We start from the raw sequence: 24,623 nt of genomic DNA on the forward strand, positions 1-24,623 counted from the left end.
AAAAAAAAAAAAAAAAAAAAAAAAAAAAAAAGTCAAAAGGTGAAAGCAACTCAAATATCCATCAACTGATGAATGAATAAACAAAATGTAGTAAGTCCATAAAATGGAGTATTATTTGGCTATAAAATGGAATAAAATATTGGTACATGCAACAACATGGATGAACCTTGAAAATATTTGTTAAGCGAAAGAAGCCCGTTACAAAAGACCATATATAATATGATTCCATATATATGAAATGTCTAGAATAGGCAAATCCATAGAGACAGAAAGTAAGTAAATTAGAGTTTGCTTAGGAGTGGGGGTGTGGAGAAGGATGGGGGCTGACAGTTCATGGAGTTTCTTTTTGAGGTGATGAAAATGTTCTAAAATTCGTGGGACTTCCCTGGTGGTCTAGTGGTTAAGACTTAGCCTTCCAATGCAGGGGGTGCGGGTTTGATCCCTGGTCAGGTAGCTAAGATGCCACATGCATTGTGGCCAAAAAAACAAAACACAAAACAGAAGCAATATTGTAACAAATTCAATAAAGACTTTTAAAAAATGGTCCACATCAAAAACAAAAATCTTAAAAAAAAAAGTTCAAAAATTTGCTGTGGTAATGGTTTCACACATTTTTGAATATACTAAAAACCACTGAATTGTATACTTTGGGTGAATTGTATGGAATATAAATTATATCTCAATAAAAGTGTTAAGTAAGAAAGAGAAAAATGGCAATTAAATGGAACACAAAGTTTTGGACAGGATCTTTTTGCAATAAAGGACATTTTTGGGGTGACTGGGGAAATTTGAAAGTTGTCTGGAAGATTAGATGTTAACAAATGTTTTGATGCCAAAACCCAGCCTCTATGCACCAGCACCAAATTGAATCTCATAGACAGAGTTTTGGATGAAGTAGAACAGAATAACTTTATTTCCTTGCCAGGCAAAGGGGCCCACAGTGGGCTAATGCCTTCAAAACTGTGTATCCCAACCCAGGGGGCTTGTGAAGAGTCTTATAGTCAAGGGGCGGGGTTGCTGATAGGGATCAGGGTGCCTGCAGAACCTGCACTCCTTCAATCTAGAGATCATCTGGCACCATGTGGTATTGAACTATGATCTCTCTGGAAGGAAGAATGCTTCACCAAGCAGTTAACATCTTCAGTCTGGTGTGGGTTTTAGTTCTGCAGAAGAGCTCAGAGATATTGTTATGTATATCCCTTGAGGAGGAACTAGGACCCTGCCCAAAGGCTGCACTATTGTTTCTTTTTTTAAAATTAATTAATTAATTAATATTTTTGGCTGCGTTGGGTCTTCGCTGTTGCGCACAGGCTTTCTCTAGTTGCGGTGAGCTGGGGCTACTCTTCGTTGCAGTGCACAGGCTTCTCCTTGAAGTGGCTTCTCTTGTTGCAGAGCATGGGCTCTAGGCACGTGGGCTTCAGTAGTTGTGGCACTTGGGCTCAGTAGTTGTGGCTTGCGGGCTCTAGAGTACAGGCTCAGTAGTTGTGGTGCATGGGCTTAGTCTCTCTGCAGCATGTGGGATCTTCCCAGACCAGGGCACAAACCTGTGTCCCTTGCATTGGCAGGTGGATTCTTAACCAGTGCACCACCAGGGAAGCCCTGCACTATTGTTTCTTGACTCCTCCTCCCTGTCTTCACATCCCCCTCCCTTCCCAGATTAGCAATAGTTTGAACCTGCCCTTTGGAACTCAGGGAAGGTCATGGAGGCTGAATGAAGCCTATTTCCTACAAACAAGAAACAGGGGACACAGAAAGGCTTTGGTGCCCAGGAGCCCCACAGGGTCTTGCTTGGTTCCAGGTTCAGTGTTAATTTCCTGATTTTAGTGGTTATATTTCAGTTTTTCAGGAGAATGTACTTATTTGTAGGAGGTGCAAAATGCAAAATTTGTTGGTGGTGGAACATCATTGTAGATAACTTACTCTCAAATGTCCAGGAAAAAAGTTTTGGGGGGGGGCAACTTATCTGTAGGTTTGAGATTGTTTTAAAATATAAATATGCTTAATAAAATACTTGATTTAATTTTAAAATGTGAGGGTAGAGGTGGAGTGTTGAATTCTCAGCAGCCCCAGGGCACTGATAACCCAAGATCTGGCCTGCCAATGGTGGGAGTGGTGTGGTTTTATCCTTTAGCTAGTTGCATTAGGCCTCAGTAATTTTTCTAAGATTTCCAACTGACATCAGTGTGTATGGAATTTCTACTCTCAAGCTATAACATTGATTTTGAGAAAGAAAAAGTAATTTTACTCTTATATAAAATAGACGAGAGCTAGTGGAAGAGATTAATTTATCTGAAAAGGAATACTTCTTTATTGATAGTACATTTATTAGCAGGGGTCATTAATCAGGAGACAGTGGAAAGAATCGATTGCTTTCAGAACATGCCGCTAGAAGCCCATGAGCTCGTCGTCCTTGCTTTTGTCAGCCTGGTAGCCAGTAAGTGCCAAAGCCGTATTATGTTGAGGAAGGCTTTTGAATACTTTTACGTGAATATAATGATCATTACCTACTTGTATCTGGAAGTTAAAAAAAAGAAAAAGGAGATTCATTCACACGGATCCATGTCAAATGAAAGATCTACAGACCTATAAAGATTTAGCTGCAATAAGCTTTTTTGGAATAGCATTCCTAGACCACCATTCTTAGACCCTTAGTTTACATCAACCTTCCATGTTATTTTATGAGAGAAAGGGCAGGCTAAAGGCATGGCAAGAGACATAGGTCCTAGGTTTATATTATTTTATCGTTTACTATATTCTGTGCACAAATGAAAGTCCAGAGTTGCATTTCATTTTCAAAGATGCACAGATCAAGAAAACAAGTGACAGGGGCTTCCCTGGTGGCGCAGTGGTTGGGAGTCCGCCTGCCGATGCAGGGGACACGGGTTCGTGCCCCGGTCCGGGAAGATCCCACATGCCGCGGAGCGGCTGGGCCCGTGAGCCATGCGTCCGGAGCCTGTGCTCCGCAACGGGAGAGGCCACAACAGTGAGAGGCCCGCGTACCACAAAAAAAAAAAAAAAAAAAAAAAGAAAACAAGTGATCTTTTTGGTGTTTCCATTTTCCGACTCCCAAATTGGAATACTTTATTTGTCACATGGTTTGAGCAAGGAGAAGAAAATCAGAATTGCCCTAGAGAATTTGGGATGTGTGGTTCCCATATCTATATTAGAACTTGCTTTATAAATGTCCATAGGTAAAACTGAGCAGGGCCCAGGGGTGTAGAGTCTAGCTTCCCTTCTGAAATAAAGGGATCTTGCTGGGAAATCATTGGTATGAAGATTGAAATGGTAATCTGGGCATGAATCTGGGACCTAGAATACTATGGTAAGAATTTCCACTTTTGTTCTTGGTTCAGACAGTAAAAGTTTTGTCTTTGAATAATATTTATTGCACTCTGATGTCCTTTCCTAACCTAATTTTATTTTATTTAAAAAAATTATTATAGAAGGATGGCTTTATTTCCCTGTGCTGTACAATATATCCTTGTAGCATATTTATTTTATACTTAGTAGTTTGTACCTCTTAATCTCCTACCCCTATCTTGCCCCTCCCACATTCCCTCTCCTCACAGGTAACCACTAGTTCATTCTTTATATATAAATGTAACTAAACTAATTTTAATAAATATCATTTATCAAATGTTTACCATGAGTCAGACACTATGATGACCATCTTATATACTTGATTATATTTACATTTTGTTCCAGGCAAGAAGAAAGGTGGAACAAGGACCATTTTACAGATGCAGAGCAGATTAAGAGAGATTAAGTAATTTTCCATAAATCTCTCAGCTAATAAGTGACAAAGCCAAACTTCAGCATCTGTGTTAGTTTCACTCTATGGGGTAACATTTCAAAAACATTTATTCTGTGCTTGGAACAGGGCACCAGCTTTTGCATACATTATTAGAGGCAGCACAGCTAATAGGTAAGTATCAGACTACTTGGGTTCAAATTCTGGCTGTGCCCTTATAGTATTGTGACCTTTGTTAGTTAGTTCACCTCCCCAGGGGGCAATTTTCTTAACAGCAACACAAAGGAAATGATCATAATTATAGACATGTTGAGAGGATTAAATGAGATAATACATGCCCAGCTCTTAGGACAGTGCCTGGCACATTGTGAGTGCTTAGTAAACTTCTTTTATTTTTTTAAAAAAATATTTATTTATTTATTTGGCTGTGCTGGGTCTTAGTTGCGGCACACTGGATCTTCGTGGAGGCATGCGGGATCTTTAGTTGTGGCATGTTAACTCTTAGTTCGCTGACCAGGGATCAAACCTGGGCCCCTTGAAATGGGAGCATGGAGTCTTATCCACTGGACCACCAGGGAAGTCCCCATAAGTGCTTAGTAAATTTCTAGTTCATTTATTCTGCACAACACCCTGCAAAGTAGGTTATTATTATTCATGTTGTGAAGCTAAAGGAATTAAGGCTCAGAGAAGATGAGGGGCTGTGGATCACACAGATTTGTTTTTTTTTTTTGTGCTTATGATATAAAGACAAGATTAATTAATTAATTTATTTATTTATTACTTTTTTCCTGTTTTATTGGAGTGTAATTGCTTTACAATGTAATTGTAAATGTAATTGCTTTACAATTGCTTTACTGATTCACAAAGTGAATCAGTTATACATATACACATGTTCCCATATCTCTTCCCTCTTGCGTCTCCCTCCCTCCCATCCTCCCTATCCCACCCCTCTAGGTGGTCACAAAGCACCGAGCTGATCTGCCTGTGCTATGCAGCTGCTTCCCACTAGCTATCTATTCTAGGTTTGGTAGTGTATATATGTCCATGCCACTCTCTCACTTTGTCACAGCCTACATTTCCCCCTCCCCACATCCTCAAGTCCATTCTCTAGTAGGTCTGCGTCTCCATTCCCGTCTTACCCCTAGGTTCTTCATGACCTTTTTTTTTTTTTTATCACACAGGTTTTAACCAGTCAAACAAGCCGAGTAAGTGTTCAAACCCAGGACTGTCTGACACCAAAGCCTACAATCCTTCCATTTTACCACCTGCCTCTTGACAGGTACTTGAGAAAAACAAGAGGAGGTCACATCACCAGCCAGATCTGAAATCCAGAGAGTTAGTGTCTCAGATCAAAGAGGTCAACAGCTAGATGGCCAGGAAATAAGGAGGAAACTGTGGTCAGTGACTTTAATCCCATAGGAGAAATTTGATAGCAGATGGAAGGGTGAGGTAGGGAGGGAAGGGGACTGTGGTCTTAAGGGAAGAAATTTCCAAGATAGTTTTCTGATGGGCCTCTTAAGAAGTATATGAGCTGGTTAGTATGTGAAATTTTTGTACTTGGATTAATCATAAATTATTAAAATAATGATCCCAATTTTGATGGAATGTCTCTTATCTTTGAACAAAACCACTTTTAACTAGAAACCATTCTTTTCTAGCTGTGAAGAAAGCAGGAAGGGAGGAAACAAGACCATTGCTTTCTGAGGACAAGGCAGGATCTGACCCCTGTGTAGCACCCCAGCACCTGGCATGTACCAGGACCTCAAATGTGGTAGGACTGGGCTGATTTTTTTTTTTTAACTTTTGAATTTTATTTTATTTATTTTTTTATACAGCAGTTCTTATTAGTTATCTATTTTATACATATTAATGTATATATGTCAATCCCAATCTCCCAATTTGGGCTGATCTTTTCACATGACCCAGTCTTGTAATTTTTTCATGCCGAGCTGCTTAACAACACATTTTATTTTTTTTACTGAAAACATTAAAAAATTTTTATATCTTAAGTGGTTAATTGTTTGTTAAAGAGAAATAAGCCAGACTGTACCCTCGTCAAGGAGGTTAGTAAAGATTAAGTAAATACATTTGAATGTCTGTTGTAATTATTTACTAAATGAGAATTATCATCTTCTCAATACAAAAGGTTGAAAATGGCTTCCAAATATCCATGGTTGATTTGTTGGATTGGTTCCCTCTCAATAACTTCACAAAAGTTTTCTTCAATTAGAACTGGATCAGTGCATCACTTAATTTTCTGATACAACTATAAAATTAATTTTTTAAAATACTTTTAATACTCCATTGCTTCAAACTACACCTATAGTGCCACAAGTTGAAACAAGTTATTTGAGTTGCAAAAGTAATATATTTAAATTATATTAATCAAAATGCTTATTTAAAGGGCAAAAGTTGTCTTAAATTATTTTCCCAGCTAATGATTCAAATCATTCCTTAAACCCACTTAATTTAGACATATAGAATCATAAAGCTTTGAGATGGAAAAAGCTTCAAGATAGCATCTGGTCCAGCCCCACATCTTTAGGGTCCTAGGATCCCACATGAAGAAGCCATGGCCACAAGCTAAGCATGCTCTGAATTCTGAAATCTTTTTCTATACATTTTCTGGAAATTAAGTTAAGAATTAATATAAGAAAGCTTTCTAAATTCACAAGAAAAAGATGATATAAATATATCATCATCTGACAAGTTTGAGAGTTTACCACTAGGGCAGTACCATGCTAGGTAGGCATCTTGATTTAGGACAAGGAGAAAGAACAAATTATAAAGTAGGGGCGACAGGGAACATCACATAAAGTGAAAGATACAACAATATCTTTTAGTGCTAAAGCGAATGTTGAACTCTAACCTTAATGTAGTAATTCATTCCAGCAACCACTTGAGTTTTATATTCCACAGCTTCAAATTCTTCATAAGTCTCATTTGTTTTTTCTTCAAGCTGTGGTTTAATCTTAAGAAAAGAGTATGAAATAAAAGTCATATTTTTATGGCAAGACAAGAGAAATTTAAACAACAACAACAAAATCTTCTCTGCCCTTTGGCCTCCCCTCTCCCCCCACTTTGCATTTTTTATCTGCATTATGCATCAGCCAAACCACTCCCATCAGCAGGAATACCTGCTCAACCATAAAGAGTAACATGCTCCTAGCATGGACAAGACAATTCCTTAAAAGATAACATCCCTCCTCTATCTTGTAAGGGATCACATGACCCACCACCATGCTGCTTAGATCTGGATTAAATAAACTGTCAACTATACATCATTTGATGTACAGCCCTCAGTCTCAAAAAACTTAAATACCTGTGCCTTGACTTCTAATGGGTGGAACAGTTCTCAGAGCTTTCTGAGATATTGTTCTTCCTGGGTTATAATCCTCAAATTTGGCTTGAAAAAATTTCCCATTTCTTTCTTAAATCAACTGATTAATTTTTTGTTGACAAGAGGAAACAAATTACCAAAGCTATATCGAACTCCATTTATGTGATTTACAAATCTGTTAAATATGTATTTACAAATAGGTAAACATGTCTTTGATTAATAAAAATGGGAGATCGTAATTACTATTTCATTACAAAATTTTTTTTATTTTGAAATAATTTCAGACTCAAAGGTGCAAAAATAGTATAGCATATCTCAAGGCCCTTAATTTAATCACACCCACAAGTCCCTTTGCCATGCAAGGTAACATATTTAAGGGATTCAGGGATTAGAACATGGACATCTTTGAAGGCCATTACTTTGTCTACCACAGAGGAATACAAGCTTAGATGCCAGTATTACTGAACCAAGCATGAGAAGGCAGTAAGAGAGTCTGAAATTCAATATGTAAATTTTTACTGAATCTGCCAGTTTTCAGTATAGGTTGCTCATTCCTGCTCTCAGCTGGGCCTGATATGCTAAGTGTCCACTATGGTTTCTCTGACTCAGTTTCTGCTAAGAGTAAAGCCCCAATCTTCTGCCCAGGTGGAGGACCAGTAATAGCTTGTCTTCCAGGGTGGAGGATGGTGAGAGGGAAGGATCTGGGCACAGTCTAACTGCTTCTCATAGCAACCTTCCATCAGTTCTCCTGGTTTTATCCCTGTACCTCATTCTTGTCTTCCTGAGTTTCTGGCATTGCTAGTGGTTGAGTCATTTTGGAGTTCTGCACCATGAATCTGCTTGCTTCTGGCTCTGACATTCCCCTGTGTGGCTTATGCTCTGTCCAGATGACTCAGTCATTTTACATTGTTCATGTTTTCCATCTTCCAAAGTTTTGTCGAAAAAAAAAACCCCAAAACACACACACACACACACACACACGAAGTTTTGTCGATATCGCTGAGGTGTTTGCCTATCTCACGTTGTCTTTATGTTTGTGGGTTTATGCCTTTTTTCCCCCCACTAATCGTTTCTATCATTTAGAGGGAAAGGAAACAAATGTGTGTGTTGGATACACCTTGTTTATTGGGAAGTTGTCTCCCTGCCCATAACATTTTCTTTTTTTAAAAATAAGTTTATTTATTTATTTATTTATTTTTGGCTGCATTGGGTCTTCGTTGCTGTGCACGGGCTTTTTCTAGTTGTGGGGAGCCGGGGCTACTCTTTGTTGCAGTGTGCGGGCTTCTCATTGCGGTGGTTTCTCTTGTTGTGAACCATGGGCTCTAGGCATGTGGGCTTCAATAGTTGTGGCACTCAGGCTCAGTAGTTGTGGCTTGCGGGCTTCAGAGCACAGGCTCAGTAGTTGTGGTGCATGGGCTTAGTTGCTCCGTGGCATGTGAGATCTTCCCGGACCAGGGCTCAAACCCGCGTTCCCTGCATTGGCAGGCGGATTCTTAACCACTGCACCACCAGGGAAGCCCCAGCCCATAACGTTTTATGTGCATATACAGCTTTAGTCAGGCCTCCAGTGCATCTAGGGTTCTCCCAAGGCGACACAGTCCTTCCCATCAGTGGGCAAGCATTTTGAATCCTTTTCTATTTGTGCCTCAGTTTGGGTACTAGATTGCTTTCAAAGATCTAGATATTTGCAAACTCTTTGAGTTCTCAGACCATTTTTGAAGGGCAAACACTTCTCGGACCACTACCCATTTCTCCTGTAACATTCAGAATAGATGGGAGGAATGTGATTGCTTTCTTGAGATGGAAAGTGAGGTTGAAAAGTGGAGAAAGGAAGGAAACAAATAGTGAAGAAAAAAAAAAGAAAAAGAAATGGGAAGAGGTAGGGTGCAGGAGAGAGAAGAGAAAAATGGACACGCATGCAGAGAGAATGAGTAAGGGAAGAGTTCAGTGTCTTATTGCTCCCTCCTACCTAATTCTTTTGAGCCAACACTGGGTACCAGTCAAGTTAGGAGCTGAGCTGGGAAGGGTTAATCTCTACACTAAACCCCAAATTATCTATTTAAGCCTCATTTTGCAGATGAGGAACCTAAGGCTGTGAGGCGAACATGACTGCTAAAGGTTGAAAAATTGCTGATTATAGTTATTTGGAGTTTTAAATGCCTTGAATAGTGAGTACCTGATTTATCTTTTTTTTTAAAACTATGTATCAGACATTTTTATTTCTATCTGTCCTAGAAACACGTCCAAATCTGTAACCTTTCCATTGTATCTATGCAGTCCACAAGTCCAGAATTTTCCATCAGAGAGTTGATTTCAAATGTCCTGGTTTGTTTCTGTAAGTGCTCTGGCACCTGTCAGACTGTGTGCCTTGATTGCAGGTTCACTGTACTTATAACCCGTAGCCCTGCTCCCCCTTTCCAGTAAAACAGATTTGTATTGCTCTATTGTTGGACGCTATGAACCTGGGATGATGAGATTTCAGGTGAGGAGGAGGAAAAGGGGCAGAGTTGGAAGGAACTGATCATTGAAACCTTATTCAGAAGGCAGGTTGTTGTTGAAAGACCCCCCAGGACGGGTGCTAGGAGGGTGAAGGGCACCTGGGAATGGTGGTCTGGAGTCTGGTGGTAAACAGACAGACCTTGAGCTGAACACAGTTGGCATCCACCTTCCTCCGCCTGCCATGCATGGTGGTGGTTGAGGTGCTGAAGGGAACAGTGTAGGTTTGTTACTTGGGTCCCAACCAGGGGAAGGATGCTTCCAGGGAGGAGCGCCTGGTAAAATGCAGTTACCCCAGAGCTGTTCAAGCATTTCTTGTTGCTGCAGAGCATGAATCTCAGTAAGCTGCTAGTTCTCCAGGATCTGAGGATTTAAGCCGCACTGAACCCAAGACCCAGGCTTTTCCCCTACCCGTAATCATTCTGCAGAAACACTTGGACTATGCATAATTTAGGAAAAAATGCATAGAAAGATAATGGTGGCAGCATGGATAGATCATATTTGGGAAGTTTTAGAGAGTAACAAAGGAGAGTTTGGGTAGCAACATGAGAGTACAGTAGGGTTGGTGAGAGGTGGTTTGTGGACATTTGTCACCCATGTTTTGAGGGCAGGGGAAGTATGGGGCAAGGCACCCAGTATACAAGAAATGATGGCACCTGGCTTAAGGAGGACAAAGTCTTAGATTGGAGAGAGGAATGAGATCAGCAGGGGATAAGTAATTCAGGGCATTCTCGAACAAGATGGCTGCAATCTTTTAAGAGAAAGAACTGAGACGCCATCTGGTTGGGCCATGGGGATGGGACGGATTGAGGAACTGAGGAGAGAGAAGGTCCAGATCCACCTCTGTGGGGTTTCTAGAAAAGGATCAACAGGATATGACTGAAAGGATGTCCTGGCAGCCCTAGGGTCCTGCTGTGGTTGTTCACTGGCATGAATCTGTAGATTTGTAATGGGTGAGTTTTCTGTGTTTCTACATCTTCCTTGAGCAAAGTTCTCTGAACCTGGAGTAGAAGCTGAGGAGGAAGTTGTGGCAGTGGGGAGTGACCTCTAATTGAGGACTGGAATGCAGAGCTCATGAAGTTGTGGAAATCAGGGGTAGAGGAGAGTATGAAACCACCCATCATGGGATCCAGCTGGATGAGTGATAGAGTGGGCCTAGGCATGCTCTGATGAAGATGGGAAGTGAGTGTCTGAAGGATTCTGGTGTGGATGAATGGCAGGTTCTCTGGACGTGGGGACAATGGAAGAGGTGACTGATGAGGGGGCTGTAGTCAGAGAGGAGAACATAGATTTGTGGGTAAGAGCCATGACATGCTAAGCTCCTGGATGTGTCCATAATGGTATGCAGATAGGGTGTTTGTGTGGTGTCCTGGCAGACAAAAATCATGATCTGTGTGTATGCCAGGAATGGTATTCAGCAGTCATGTTTGACTTAGGTGTGTGTGTGTGTGTGTGTGTGTGCGAAGAATGGGATTGAGCTGTCGTGTTTGTCTTAGGTGTGTGTGTGTGTGTGTGTGTGTGTGTGTGTGTGTATGTTTTGTATGTATGCATCTGTGCATGTGTAATAATAGCCCTTATTTCTAAAAATAATTATTGAAATAACATTTCCTTCCTGCACTTAAACATACTCAGAATTCTCATCCAATGGTTTTTTACATATGGCATAAGATAATGGATCAGCCATAATGATCCAGAGGCTTTTGCCAGTGGGCCAGTCGTTTGCTCCTTAATTATGGCTTTTTATGGATGGGGCCATGTTTGGCTCTTTATTTCCTTGTGTGTATCCCTTTTCTCCAATCTATTTTATAAATTTCTCTGAGGGTAGGGACATTTTTTATGTCCCTTCTCTCCCTATAGCAATTCACACAGTACTGCGTACATAATCAGTGTTTTCTTTCTTTCTTTTTTTTCTTTTTTCTTTTTCTTTTGGCCATACTGCGTGGCTTGTAGAATCTTAGTAGTTCCCAGACTAGGGACTGAACCTGGGTCCTCAGCAGTGAGAGCACAGAGTCCTAACCATTGGACCTCCAGGGAATTCCCAAATCAATGTTTTCTGAATGAAGAAACCAGGCTTGTTTTCCTTCATGACAACTTGTCTCCCCAAATAGGAAAGAGGAAAGAAGAGGGGCATAGAGAATCTTTGGAAGAGGGGGTTTTTTCCACATGTACTCTGGACCCAAGTACTACTAACAGCCTTTAGTACCTGAATCCACCATTACCTTCCAGTCTCTGTTATCTTCAGAATGGAGAAACTCCTTTCTTCTGCCTTCAAAAATCAAATGAGAGGTAGAATGGAGGACAAGGATATCAAAACCGCAAAGCACCTTTCAGGGGTGAGGTAGCTACTCAGTAACTATCTCTTATTCTGTCTCTCTGAGAGGGTTGAAGCCCAAGGTGAGCAGCAAGAAACGCAATTTCAACTTAATGTATACATTGAAGGTGTGGCTCACAGATGGGTGTTATTAACAATGCAAGGCCTTCTTCTAAGTTGTTACTTAAATAAAAATTATTCTGGTGAACCAAGGTAGGCTTTATAAAAATCATTACAATTTTCTGCACCTTCTACCTTCTATAGTTCAAATTTCTGTTATTCCCAGCCCCCTTACAGCTCTGGTCCCTGGAGAGTCTCAGAGGGATTTTCCTGGGTCAGGGATGAAATTCAGGCAAAAATCTGAAGGAAACAATTGTAGTGACTCACCTATGCACATTGATTTCTCATTTCCAAGTCACGGCCTGCAGAATCTTAGTTCCTGACCAGGGATTAAACCCATGGCCCCTGTACTGGGAGCTCGGAGTCCTAACCACTGGACCACCCTCCAAGTCATTTTTATGCAGGTGCTCTCATTAGTCCTTACGGCTCTGAGGTCGAAGGGCAAGAGGTGTTATTTTCATTTCACATATGGAATTGAGATTCTTTGCCCGCCCTCTGATTTTAGAAAGCCCATCTCCCATAGGCTTCTCAGAATACCCTGTATCTCTAGTACTGCAGGCAAGTGAGGTCATGGACAGCCTGGGCATCACCAGAGCTCGTTAGAAATGAAGAACCTCAGGCCCACCCGAGACCTACTGAGTCAAAATCTGGTCTTTTAACAAGACCTCCAGGTGACCCGTGTGCACATTGAAGTTTGAAAACACTGACAATACAGGGATTTGAATGAAGGCATTAATAACTTAATATTACCTCCTTCAAGAAAGAAAAAGTGACAAGGTATTTACTTTTTTTTTTTTTTTTTTACTCTTAACATGGGTGAATCATCTAATTTATTATTAGCTATTTCCTTTGAAAACTTGCATCTGGATTACCATATCCTTTGGAATGTGCACTTTCTAAGACACCTTGTATCTTGGTGTCTAATTGAAACTTTTGATCTAATATTCTTTCACATATATTTATTCACATTATTGTAAAGTAACTACTTTTTAAAAAAGAACTTTTGAAAGGGAAATACTTAGCCCCACAGAATGAGTGGTATAATTTCAGGCATCTGCTCTCTTAGAGAGCTTCTCAGTGCCCTCACATCGAGAATCCCATCTCTTTAACTTACACAAGAAGCTAATCTTTGCCAACAGTGTCATAGAATGAAGTTTCAGCGAGAAAAAGCAAGAAGGAATGATACAAGAAAATAGGGCAACCATTTACAAACCTAAAATAGAAATTTATATATTTTTTCTTTTCATAAAATATGCAATACAATAAATTTTTATTATATAGGTAATGGCTAACCAGACAACACTTAGAAAAATGTATTAACCTGCTAAACACATTGAATTCTATTTTCAGCATAATGAATTTTGGAATCACCATAGACTATGCCACTTCTCTACTAGTTTAATCATCTTCCAAATACTAAAACATTGTCCATTGAGTCAAATTTGTAGGAAGTTTGTAAGTGGATCATCTTTATGATATTGCTCTTCATTCAATCTATTAAAATTTTTTTTCCTGTAGTGCATTTGAAGTCTAGTTCATCAATTTTTTTTTTAAACCATAAGCAGGTCCTTTTTTTTTTCTCAATTAATTAATTTATTTATGGCTGCATTGGGTCTTCATTGCTGTGCACAGGCTTTCTCTAGTTGTGTCGAGCAGGGGCTACTCTTCGTTGTGGTGCGCAGGCTTCTTATTGTGGTGGCTTCTCTTGTTGCAGACAACAGGCTCTAGGCGCGCGGGCTTCAGTAGTTGTGGCACGCAGGCTCAGTAGTTGTGGCTCACGGGCTCTAGAGCGCAGGCTCAGTAGTTGTGGTGCACGGGCTTAGTTGCTCTGAGGCATGTGGGATCTTCCTGGACCAGGGCTTGAACCCGTGTCCCCTACATTGTCAGGCGGATTCCTAACCACTGTGCCACCAGGGAAGTCCCTAGTTCATCAACTGTTAACAACTTCAGACTTTAATTACATGTTGGCTCTACTTGGTGAGAATAGAAAAGTTTCATCAGAAACTGAATTAGTAATCCTAGAATCATACATTGTAAGAGCCTTAGAGATGATCCAATAAAAATTATTCTTTTACAAATGGGGAACCTGAGGCTCAGAGAAGAGATATGACTTGCTCAAGATCACTCTCACAGTTAGAATTATCAGAGGTTTCATCTGAAAAACTTTTCAGTTGTAAGGAAACCTGAACAAAACCACACATTTCCCCAGTTCTGGTTTTGATGTTCACCCACACATTTAACACAGGGCCAACCTAAACCAAGATTTGGGATCAAACCTTTTCATGGGCTGCATCCACTCACCGTGTTAGCCATCTCCTGGATTTCTGGAGTGGCAGGTTGGGCTTCAGTTAAGCCTCCAGATATCATTTTGGCTAACTGTGTCTTTTCTGGGCAGGATGCTGGCGCTGAAGTGGTCAGGTAAGGGTGGAGGCTCTGGTTTTTAAAGAAGGTGTTGTTCACAAGATCCACCCATAGAATGTTTTATTTTCCTCAAAGAACAAAAGGCAAAGGGAAAATACGTCTTGAAGGGACAAAGGGAGTATGTCTTGAAGTAAGTCTTCTTGCTTCCTCAGCAGAATATGCTAACAGGAACTGGCAAGAAGGAGGGGCTGTGGAGGAACAAGTTGGGTGTGTACAAGGCGTCATGCTGGAAAAAGAGTCAAACTTCTCTGCGTTCTCTTTGACTTTGGTTCCATCCTGTTGCATCTGAAGTATGAAATCCGAAACCACAACCAGAGGGTTTCCCAATGTTTAACCTCTAACAAAACCTTTATTTTTTAAAGGAATATTTTTTTAATAATGTCAAGGCTGATTGTTTAAAGTGGACTTGACTTTATAAAGAAAGTAAAAGATCTATCTGGAGGACCTTGGCTGGATGTTTGTATTTTACTTTTATTCACATTTCTAGAACTGTTTAAAATACAGAAAAACACAAAGGATAAAACAATAAATACCTATATTCCTATCATCCAGAATTAAAACTTTTAACATTTGGTCATATTTGTTTCCCTTTTATTTATTTTTTTGGTAGTTGTTTTCAAGAAATAAACTATTGATATAATAAATATAATAAATATTGATATAATAAATACTGATATATTGATAAAATTGATATAATAAATATAATAAATAAATGATAAATAAACTATTGATATCACAAGTTCCCCACTCCCCAACCCCCAATCTTGCCCTCTACACTTGTAAGCTACATTGTGAGTTTGGTATCCTTCTAGCCCATTTTTTATACTTTTATTTAGTGTGTTTTTAAAAATCTACTTAAATTTTATGTTAAATATATACTCTATATTATGCTTTTTTTCTACTCAATATATTTTTCAGTCATTCCGTGTTGATACACAGAGAAATCAATCTAGTTCATTTCCTTTAAGTGTTATTCTATGATAGATCTATTTGTCTATCTACTTATCTCTTTCTATTTATCTATCTACCATTTATCCATTCCCTCTAAGTGCTATATACTATTCCATATTTTACATATTTATTCCCCTACTGATGAAGACTTTGGTTGTTTCCAGTTTTTTACCCTTATAAACAAGAGGCATTTTTTTTCCTTTTGTACATGTGTGAGGGCTTTTGCAGGCAAATGATCTAGAAGAAAAACTTGTGTGAATATTTGTATTATTTTATTCAGTTTTTGGAATGTGTAACACGTACACATGATAAAAATGTTCAAAAGGAACAAAAGAGTTTCCAATATAAGAGTGTTCCCTGCATTGGCAGGTGGATTCCTAACCACTGTGCCACCAGGGAAGTCCCTGGAATGCCTTTATCTATGCATTGAGAAAAATAGCAAATGTGGATGACATGGTGCTCACTCAAGAGGCCACAAGTCATCTTAAGACTTTGGCTCAGCTCTGGCCACACATAATCCTTGACATCTTTCTGTGACCTTCTCAAGTCAGGTCCCCTCATATCCAGGACTCAAAATTTTTTTCAAGGTCACAGCCTATTTTTACCTCTCGGTTCACCAACTAGTCCAGGTGATCCTTATCTAATCTCCCCAGTGGTCAGCCATGGGGAAAGCAGTGTATCTTCTGTTCTCTTTCTAGAGTTTATGCTCTGTTACTCTCAGATATTCCCTCTTGATTCTCAATAATTACTTTTAGAAACAAAAACTGCCCCAAAGCAAATGTTGCTTTTATCCTACTATATACCCTAGTTATTTTCAAGGTAGTGTGGATGCCTCTGACTGACTGGGTAAGAGTCACATACAAGGAAGTGCAGAAAAGAAAAGCTCAACAGTTAATATCTCTGTGTTAATTATTTAATTAATTAAACACACATTTATTTATTTATGTTTTGTTTACTTTTTTTAATAGGCAGTGATGGTCTCAAAACTCTTTCTCTTCATCAGATGTTTGATCCCCTTGTAAAGCTTTGGGTTTTTGAGTTTGAACATGGTGCTTTACTCCATCAATAACATGATTTTCCTGCTGTAGTGCATTGTGAAGCTCTTCTGAAGAAAACTGGATCCAACCCATACCTCTGTGAAAGCCAGTCTCTTTGTCAAAAAGTACGGTGCACTTTCCTACATGGCCAAATTGTGCAAAGTCTTCTCCCAGCTCATTCGTGGCCGCAGTCCAGGGATTTTTCTAAGAGACGCAATGGCCAGCGGATGTTCGTTGGCAGCGTCGTAGCGCTCTTCGCTGCCGAAGCCTCCATCTTTAGATTAATACACATTTATTCTTAAGTACCTTTAAGGTTGTAGTATTGGATTTTGGGGGGGTATCAATTTTGCAGGCCATTTTTATAGAGCTTGACATTCTCATATGCCCTATATTTCTTGTCTGTGAGTTCATCTTCCACAGGAATTATCTTTTATGGGAGATTTTCCTTGTGGGGGGCTGGGTTGTGTGTGGTTGCCTGTACTGGGCCATATGGGGTGCATAGTCCCCAGACGAGGTCTTATTTTACTCTTGGATTAGGATTCTTAACTCATGAAGATATTGAGAATTTGGGCTTATCTCCAGATTTTGGTACAGGCCTGGGGCTCTGGACTTCCCCAGCTAACTGTGCTTCCACCCATGGCTGGGGTGAATGTATGGTTACATCACTTACTATACACCCCATCATTTTCACTCCTAGGTATTTACCTAAGAGGGGTGAAAACAAAGACTTGTGTAGCTGCATTGTTCATGATAGCTCAAGACTAAAATGACCCAGATGAATAGATTTAAAAAATTGTAGAGATTATCCAGCCTCATGGTCACATGAGACGCTCCCTTTGTCTCTCTGCTTCAATTTCCAACCGGTAAAACATCCATAACTCAACAAAGATTCCTCTTTCCAGCACAACAGGATGCCAGAAAGTTCCATATATCTGTACATTTAAAAGTGAGTGGACTGAAATACATAGAGGAGGCTGAACTGTGGGAACAGAGGAGGCAGTGACTGTGTTCCTGGACCCCTGGCTGCAACAGCTGAGCCTGCTGCCCCAGAATAGCCAGTAGCAGCTGGGGAGGTGGCCCACATGCCTGTGGCCTCCCAACCCCAACAGTGCACACAGCCACAGGGAGCTGGGCCGCAGCAGCAGTGGGGCCTGTAATCCTGTCCCTCTAGCCATGGAGGTGCCTGCAAATCCAGATCCCTGCCTGCAGCAGTGGCACCCATGAACCTAATAACCCCAAAAGTGCCTGTGACCCTGGCTCCCCCTACCTCACTGTCCGCCTGCGATGGTGAAGCCTGCAACCCAGGAAACCCCAGACAAGGTGGAGGTGCCAGCCATCCTGGAGTCCAGGTGGTGACACCAGTGACATCAGTGACACCAGAAGCAGCAAGGCACCAGAAAACCTGGAGGCACAAGCATTTATAATGAGGGTACGTGGTGACATCTTTGGCAGAGGCAGTGAGAGTGGAAAGTGCCAATTCTCAAGTATTGGGTTGGCCAAAAAATTCGTTTGGGTTTTTCCATAAGGTGTTCTGGAAAAACCCGAACGAACTTTTTGGCCAACCCAATATAATGAGAGGCAGCTCAGGTAAGAGAAACCAGAAATGTGTTATAGTTCCACCTATTGAAAAACAAAAGAAAGGCTCCTAATTACTAATCTGGTGAATTGTTTAGAATCAAGGAAAAAAAAAAGCTTTACCTAAGGAAGAAAGGTGTTTGCCACTTCAAATGCACTGGCAGAGGAAAACTCATCAAGCACCGTGAAAAACCATGGTAAGATGGTATCACAAAAAGAAATGGACAATTCTCCAGAAACCAAACAAAAAGCCATGGAATATTGCAACCTAACTGATTGAGAATTCAGAACAGCTGTCATGAAGAAACTCAACGAGCTACAAGTAAACTCAGAAAGGCAGTTCAATGAGCTCAGGAATAAATTTAATGAACAAAAGGAGTATTTTACCAAAGAGACTGAAATTCTAAAAGGGACCAAACAGAAATTCTGGAGCTTAAGAACTCAATAAATTAGAGGAAGAATGCATCAGAAAGCATTGGAAATAGAGCAGACCACATGGAAGAGAGAAAGTGATCAGGAAGATAGAAATGTACAAATGATACAGGTAAATGGGGAGAGAATTAAGAAATTCTATGAGAATTGTTTGACTCTATTAGGAAGGGCAGTATTAGGATAATGGATATCCCAGAAGGAGAAGAGGGGGGAAAAGGAACAGAGAGTTTATTTAAGTTTATTTAAGGAAATAATAGCTGCGAACTTCCCAAGCCTGGGGAAGGAACTGGATATATAGATACAAGTCCATTAAGTTAAGAGAACATCTAATTACCTCAGTGCAAAAAGACCTCCTCCAAGACACATTATATTCAAACTGTCAAAATTGAATGATGAAGATGGAATTTTAAAGGTAGCCAGGGAAAGAAGGATGGTAACCTACAAAGGAACCTCCATTAGGCAATCAGCAGATTTCTCAGCAGAAACTTTACCTGACAGGAGAGCATGGAATGATATACTCAAATACTGAAAGATAAAAACTGTCACCCAAGAATATGCAGATATGAAGGAGAAATAAAGGCTTTCCTAGACAAACAAAAGCCAAGAGCGTTCATCACCATTAGACCTGCCTTACAAGAAATATTGAAAGGAACTCTTCTACCTGAAACAAAATGGCAAAAGTACACAAAATTTTGAGTAAAGTAGTAAATAGACAGAATCAGAAAATAACAACTCTATATCAGAATAGGTTTTTTTTTCCTTGTTTGTATTCAAATAGGCTGAATTATATTTTAGAGCAGATTAGGGTTCAGAGCAAAATTGAGCAGAGGACAGAGTTCCCTTATGTCCCCTGCTCCCCCCCTGCTTGCCCCATGACCTCTAGGCGCTCAGAGCCTGGCACTCTTCAACTATCCTATGAACATCCTGCACCAGAGCAACGTTTGGTCACAATGGATGAACCTACGTGGACACCTCATGATCAACCAGAGTCCAGAGTTTACCCTAGGGTTCATTCCTGGTGTTGTACATTCTATAGGTTTGTTTTCATTTTTAAAGACTTTTAAAAAATATTTATTTATTTATTTTTGGCTGCGTTCGGTCTTCGTTGCTGCATGTGGGCTTTTCTCTAGTTGTGGCGAGCAGGGGCTACTCTTCGTTGCGCTGTGCTGGCTTCTCATTGCAGTAGCTTCTCTTGTTGCAGAGCACGGGCTCTAGGCACACAGGCTTCAGTAGTTGTGGCACATGGGCTCAGTAGTTGTGGCTCATGGGCTCTAGAGCACAGGCTCAGTAGTTGTGGCGCATGGGCTTAGTTGCTCCGAGGCATGTGGGATCTTCCTGGACCAGGGCTCGAACCCGTGTCCCCTGCACTGGCAGGCGGATTCTTAACCACTGCACCACCAGGGAAGTCCCCATTCTATAGGTTTTGACAAGTGTGTCTCATAGTGACAAGTGTATCGATAGTGTTGTCAGAGAGGAAGAGCTTTTCCTCTGCTTTTCTAGGTTCTTCTGGCTGATCTAAGAATTAAATTGACATGAGACAACAGATGAACAGGAGAAGGTCAAAGCTGAATAACACGTGAGAGAGTCCCAGGAAAACTGACTCACTTGTCAAAGTGGCTGAAGCCCTCATCTTCAATACCATTCTCAGCTAAGGACAAACGAGGATGTCAAGGGTGGAGAGAGTCAATTTGGGTAGGTGACCAGGAAAAACACAGTGGCAAGGGTGATTGTGATACACATTTAAGTCTGTGCCTTCCCCTCTCTGGCCGTCCTTGTCCTCAGTAAGATTTTTTAGAGAATGGGTGATCCTCCTCTTCCAGGTCCTGAGAGGGAGTCACCCTTACAAATGGAAAATGTCCTTATGAAAGGGCAACTCCTACTTGGTTTCCAGAGCCCTTTCCACAATTCAAGAAATAACCAGCTTCAAACAATATGCCAAAGAGACATAGGTGAGGGTGGCAAATTCTGCTCCCCTACACATGCGTCCACGGGAGAAACCCTGCTGAGAGAACCAAGTCACTTGCCAAAATGGCCAAAGCCCTCCTCTGAAAAACACCCTTGGCTCCTAAAGACCAAAGAGGGTGTGGAGGGTAGTGGTTTGGGACTTCAAAGGGGAGGAAGGTCACTCACCCGGAGATAGAAAAGCACAGGTTTGGTAAACCAGTGTTTACTGCACTATGCAGAGATGATGGGACACAGCAGCATGGACTCAGATCTCTAGGAGTTTCTCCCACCACACCCAGCCCCATATTCTTTGGCGACCTCTCTGGTGATCACTTACCAGTCCCCCATGCCCCCATGGAGTGGGGATGACCATGAGGAGGCAGCACCTGGCCCTGCAAGGGGGACAGGTGTGCCTCCCTTTCTGTCTCCACCCCCAAGAGAGCTGCTCACAGGACACACCACTGCAGTGGAGACCTGAGGGGCTAGCTGGGAAAGGGAAATGACTCATCGCTCAGCCTCGGGCACCTGAGGGGAGACCTGGAGTGCTCCATGGGCACCACAGGGGGCCAGGTGAGACATGTTCACATGCTGACTGATGGGAGTGCAGTGCAGTGGCAGGATGGCCCTCCCCACCATGGGGAGGAGGTGAAGTGACAGTGTCTGCTGCATCAGAGGACCCCAGCACTGCCAGCTGGATGCTGCACCCCTGCCTTCCACACACCACCAACGGGCAGGGAGGAGAGGCAAGGGCCCCCATGGACAGAAAAAGAAGAGTGGCCCATTTGCCATGAATGTCTGTCCTTTGTCTGGCGTGGCTTTGGCCTGGCCCAGGAGAGCGTGACATCACCACATCAATCCAGAATAGGTTGTTAAACACTTAATTAGAGCACACAGGTTAAAGAGGAAAAATCAATAAAAATAACTATAGCTACTTCAACTTGGTAACAAAATCACAACCTTAAAAGGGATAGAGACAACAATAACAAACAATAATAATAAAAAGGGGAAAGGAAAAGGACAGAACTCATATAGGCAAATGAAGATAAGATGCTATCACAGAAAAAGGACTATTTTATCTATGAGATGTTTTATACAAACCTCATGGTAACCACACAACATAAATCTAGAGTAGAGATGCAAAACATAAAAAAAGAAGAAACAGAGGAAAAAATCATAGAAAACCACCAACCAAATGGCAGACAGAAACATGAGGAAAAGAAATAATGGAGATATAGAACAACCAGACAACAAAAGATAAAATGGCAGTACTAAGTCCTCATTTATCAATAAACATCCTAAATATAAATGGATTGAATTCAACAACCAAAAGAGACAGAGTGGCTGTGTGGATTAAAAAACAAGACCGAACTATACGTTGCCTCCAGGAGAATCATCTCAGCTCTAAAAACAAACATAGGCTCAAAACGAAGGGGTAGAAGATGATACTCCAAGCAACTGGAAGACAAAAGAAAGCAGTTGTAGCCATATCTCATCAGATAAAACAGACTTCAAGCTAAAAAATGTAACAGGAGACAAAGATGGACCTTATATAATGATAAAGGGGACAATTCATCAAGAAGACATAACAGTTATTAATACACATACACTGAACATAGAAGCACAAAATATATAAAGCAGAATTAACAGACTTAACAGGAGAAATTGACAGCAGAACAATAATAGTAGGGACTTTAACACATCACTTACATCAATGGATAAGTCATCCAGACAGAAAGTCAACAAAGAAATAGTGACCTGAAATGAAACATTAGACCAGAAGGACTTAATAGATTTTTACATAACATTCCATCCAAATGCAGCAGAATACACATTCTTCTCAAGGGCATATGGAACATTCTGAAGGATAGACTGTATATTGGGACACAAAACAAATCTCAACATATTTAAGAAGATTAAAATCATATCAAGCATCTTTTTGACCACAACAGTATGAAACTAGAAATCAACTAAGAAGAAAGCTGGAAAAAACCACAACTATTGGGTCAATGAAGAAATCAAAGGAGAAATAAAAAAATACCTGAAGACAAATGAAACCCCAAATCTATGGGATATAGCAGAAGCAGTACTAAGAGGGAAGTTTATAGCAATAAAGGCCTATCTCAAGAAACAAGAAAAATCTCACTGAACAATCTAACCTTACACCTAAAGCAACTAGAAAAAGAACAAATGAAGCCCAAAGTCAGGAGAAGGAAATAATAAAGATCAGAGTGGAAATAAATGAAGTAGAGACTAAAAAGACAACAGAGAAGATCAAATGAAACTAAGAGCTCGTTCTCTGAAAAGATAAACAAGATTGACAAACCTTTAGCTAGACTCAATAAAAAAAAAAAGGAGAAAAGGCTCAGGTAAATAATATCAGAAATGAAAGTGGGGGCTTCCCTGGTGGCGCAGTGGTTGAGAGTCCGCCTGACGATGCAGGGGACACGGGTTCGTGCCCCGGTCCGGGAAGATCCCACATGCCGCGGAGCAGCTGGGCCCGTGAGCCATGGCCGCTGAGCCTGCGTGTCCGGGGCCTGTGCTCCGCAACGGGAGAGGCCACAACAGTAAGAGGCCCGCATACGGCAAAAAAAAAAAAATAAAGAAATGAAAGTGGATAAATTACAATGGCTACCACAGAAATACAAAGGATTATAAGAAAATATTATGAACAGCTATATGGCAACAAATTGGACAACCTAGAAGAAATGGACAAATTCTTAGAATCATACAATCTTCTAAGAGTAAATCATGAAGAAATAGAAAATCTGAATAAACTGCAGAGCCAGACTCTGAGGAGGGGTTGGAAGATGCTTGAACTGAGGGAGCCCACATCAGTCCTGTCACTAACATCCAAGCAGGGCCAGGCCTGCAGGAGGGGCTGTGACAGTGAGAGGAAGAGGAAGGAAGAAGGTGAGGAGGCCTCAGTGGAGGGAAAGGGGAGTTCACGGGCCAGTAGCCCGTTCCAGTGGATGTTTGCACGTTAGAAATGCACGTGGACTGTTGAGGCAGTTAGAGGGTGGCTGCCTGTGACCACAGCAGATCCCAAAGCACCTGGTGCCAGCACTCGTGTAACTAGAATCTCCCCTCCAGCCACTCCCTACTCCAACTCTTTAGACACATGGCTAATGCCCTCTTTTTTAAACTTCATTTTTTGTCACAGTTCTTTCCTTTCCTAAAGTTTAGTGCAGTGGTTTTCAAATTGTCCTCAAGGAACTCTAAAGTTTTCTCAGAGCTCTCCCAGCGCCTGGAGGTGAAGGGGAAGGGGAAGGGGAAACATGGAAGGAGAAATAGCAGTTAGCTTCCCGTAGAGGCTTTGCCTCTGCTCTTTGCTTCAACCAGAGTGGCATGGCTACACACAGAGGAGAGAGGAGAATTCTGTATTTTCCAGAATTCCTTTTAGAAGGAGTGCTCTATTCTTACAGAAGAATTTTCTTCTTCAGCCCCATTTAGGGAGGAAGCTGAGACCCTGTGGCCTGGGTGTTGGCTGGCTTCCTGGCTTGAGAAAAGCAGTTTTTGTTCTGCCTTCAGAAGGAACAGTTCAGCCCACCAGGTGGCAGGGGGCCAGCCTGTGCTCCATGATGAGGCCCCTCCCTGTGACTTCAAACCGGCAGAAAGGTGACTAAACTTGCAAAATGCTTGGCATGAGAGGATTTTTTTGAGGGGGAGGGCACTGTCTCACTTTCATGCCTGTATTGCTGTGGAGGAAAGCAGAGTGAACAGAAGAGAATTGGGAGATCTTAAGGCTCAGTAAACTCTTGGGGAGTCATAGGGTTTCCCCCAGCTCCAGAGTAGGGGTGTGGTAACCCTACCTAGATCTCTTTTCATGGGGGCTCCCAATTCCCATGTAGGCTACACATACTTTGAGGTTCCAGGTGGGATTTTTCCCCCCTGGGAAAAATTTAAAAATTTAAAATTTAAAAATTTCAATTTTTAAAATTGAAGCATAATTTATGTGTGGCAAAATGCACACATTTCAAGTGCACAGCCCAGTAATACATGCCTACATGTTTACAGTTGTATACACTCATATAGTAAATTATATCCTATTTCCATCATCCCCCCAATTTTCCTCATGCCTTTTCCCAGTCGCTACCGTTCGCTCAACCACCAGTTTTGCCCATTTTAAGCTTCATATAAGTGGAATCATATCATAGCGGTTCTTTTGTGTTTGGCTTCTTTTGCTGATGTTTCTGAGATTCACCCATGTTGTCGCTTTTATCAATAGTTTGTTCTTTATTTGTTTTC

At 41.1% G+C, this 24,623-nt stretch overlaps 1 protein-coding gene and 1 pseudogene across 1 annotated transcript; both read right to left on the reverse strand.

Moving 5' to 3' along the window:
• Window positions 1-2,126: 2,126 nt before the first annotated feature.
• Window positions 2,127-14,472, reverse strand: CSTA (cystatin A). The gene is made up of 3 exons (XM_007112172.2): window positions 14,320-14,472; window positions 6,621-6,722; window positions 2,127-2,514 (listed from the first exon to the last, which is right to left on the reverse strand). Exons 1-3 carry the CDS (start codon window positions 14,383-14,385, stop codon window positions 2,386-2,388), a joined length of 297 nt encoding a protein of 98 aa, XP_007112234.1. The 5' UTR covers window positions 14,386-14,472; the 3' UTR covers window positions 2,127-2,385.
• Window positions 14,473-16,370: 1,898 nt separating this feature from the next.
• On the reverse strand, window positions 16,371-16,701 carry LOC102979233 (SRA stem-loop-interacting RNA-binding protein, mitochondrial-like; annotated as a pseudogene).
• Between the last annotated feature and the right edge of the window lie 7,922 nt (window positions 16,702-24,623).

Source organism: Physeter macrocephalus, chromosome 1 (genome assembly GCF_002837175.3).
Source record: "Physeter macrocephalus isolate SW-GA chromosome 1, ASM283717v5, whole genome shotgun sequence".
NCBI classification, from domain to species: domain Eukaryota; kingdom Metazoa; phylum Chordata; class Mammalia; order Artiodactyla; family Physeteridae; genus Physeter; species Physeter macrocephalus.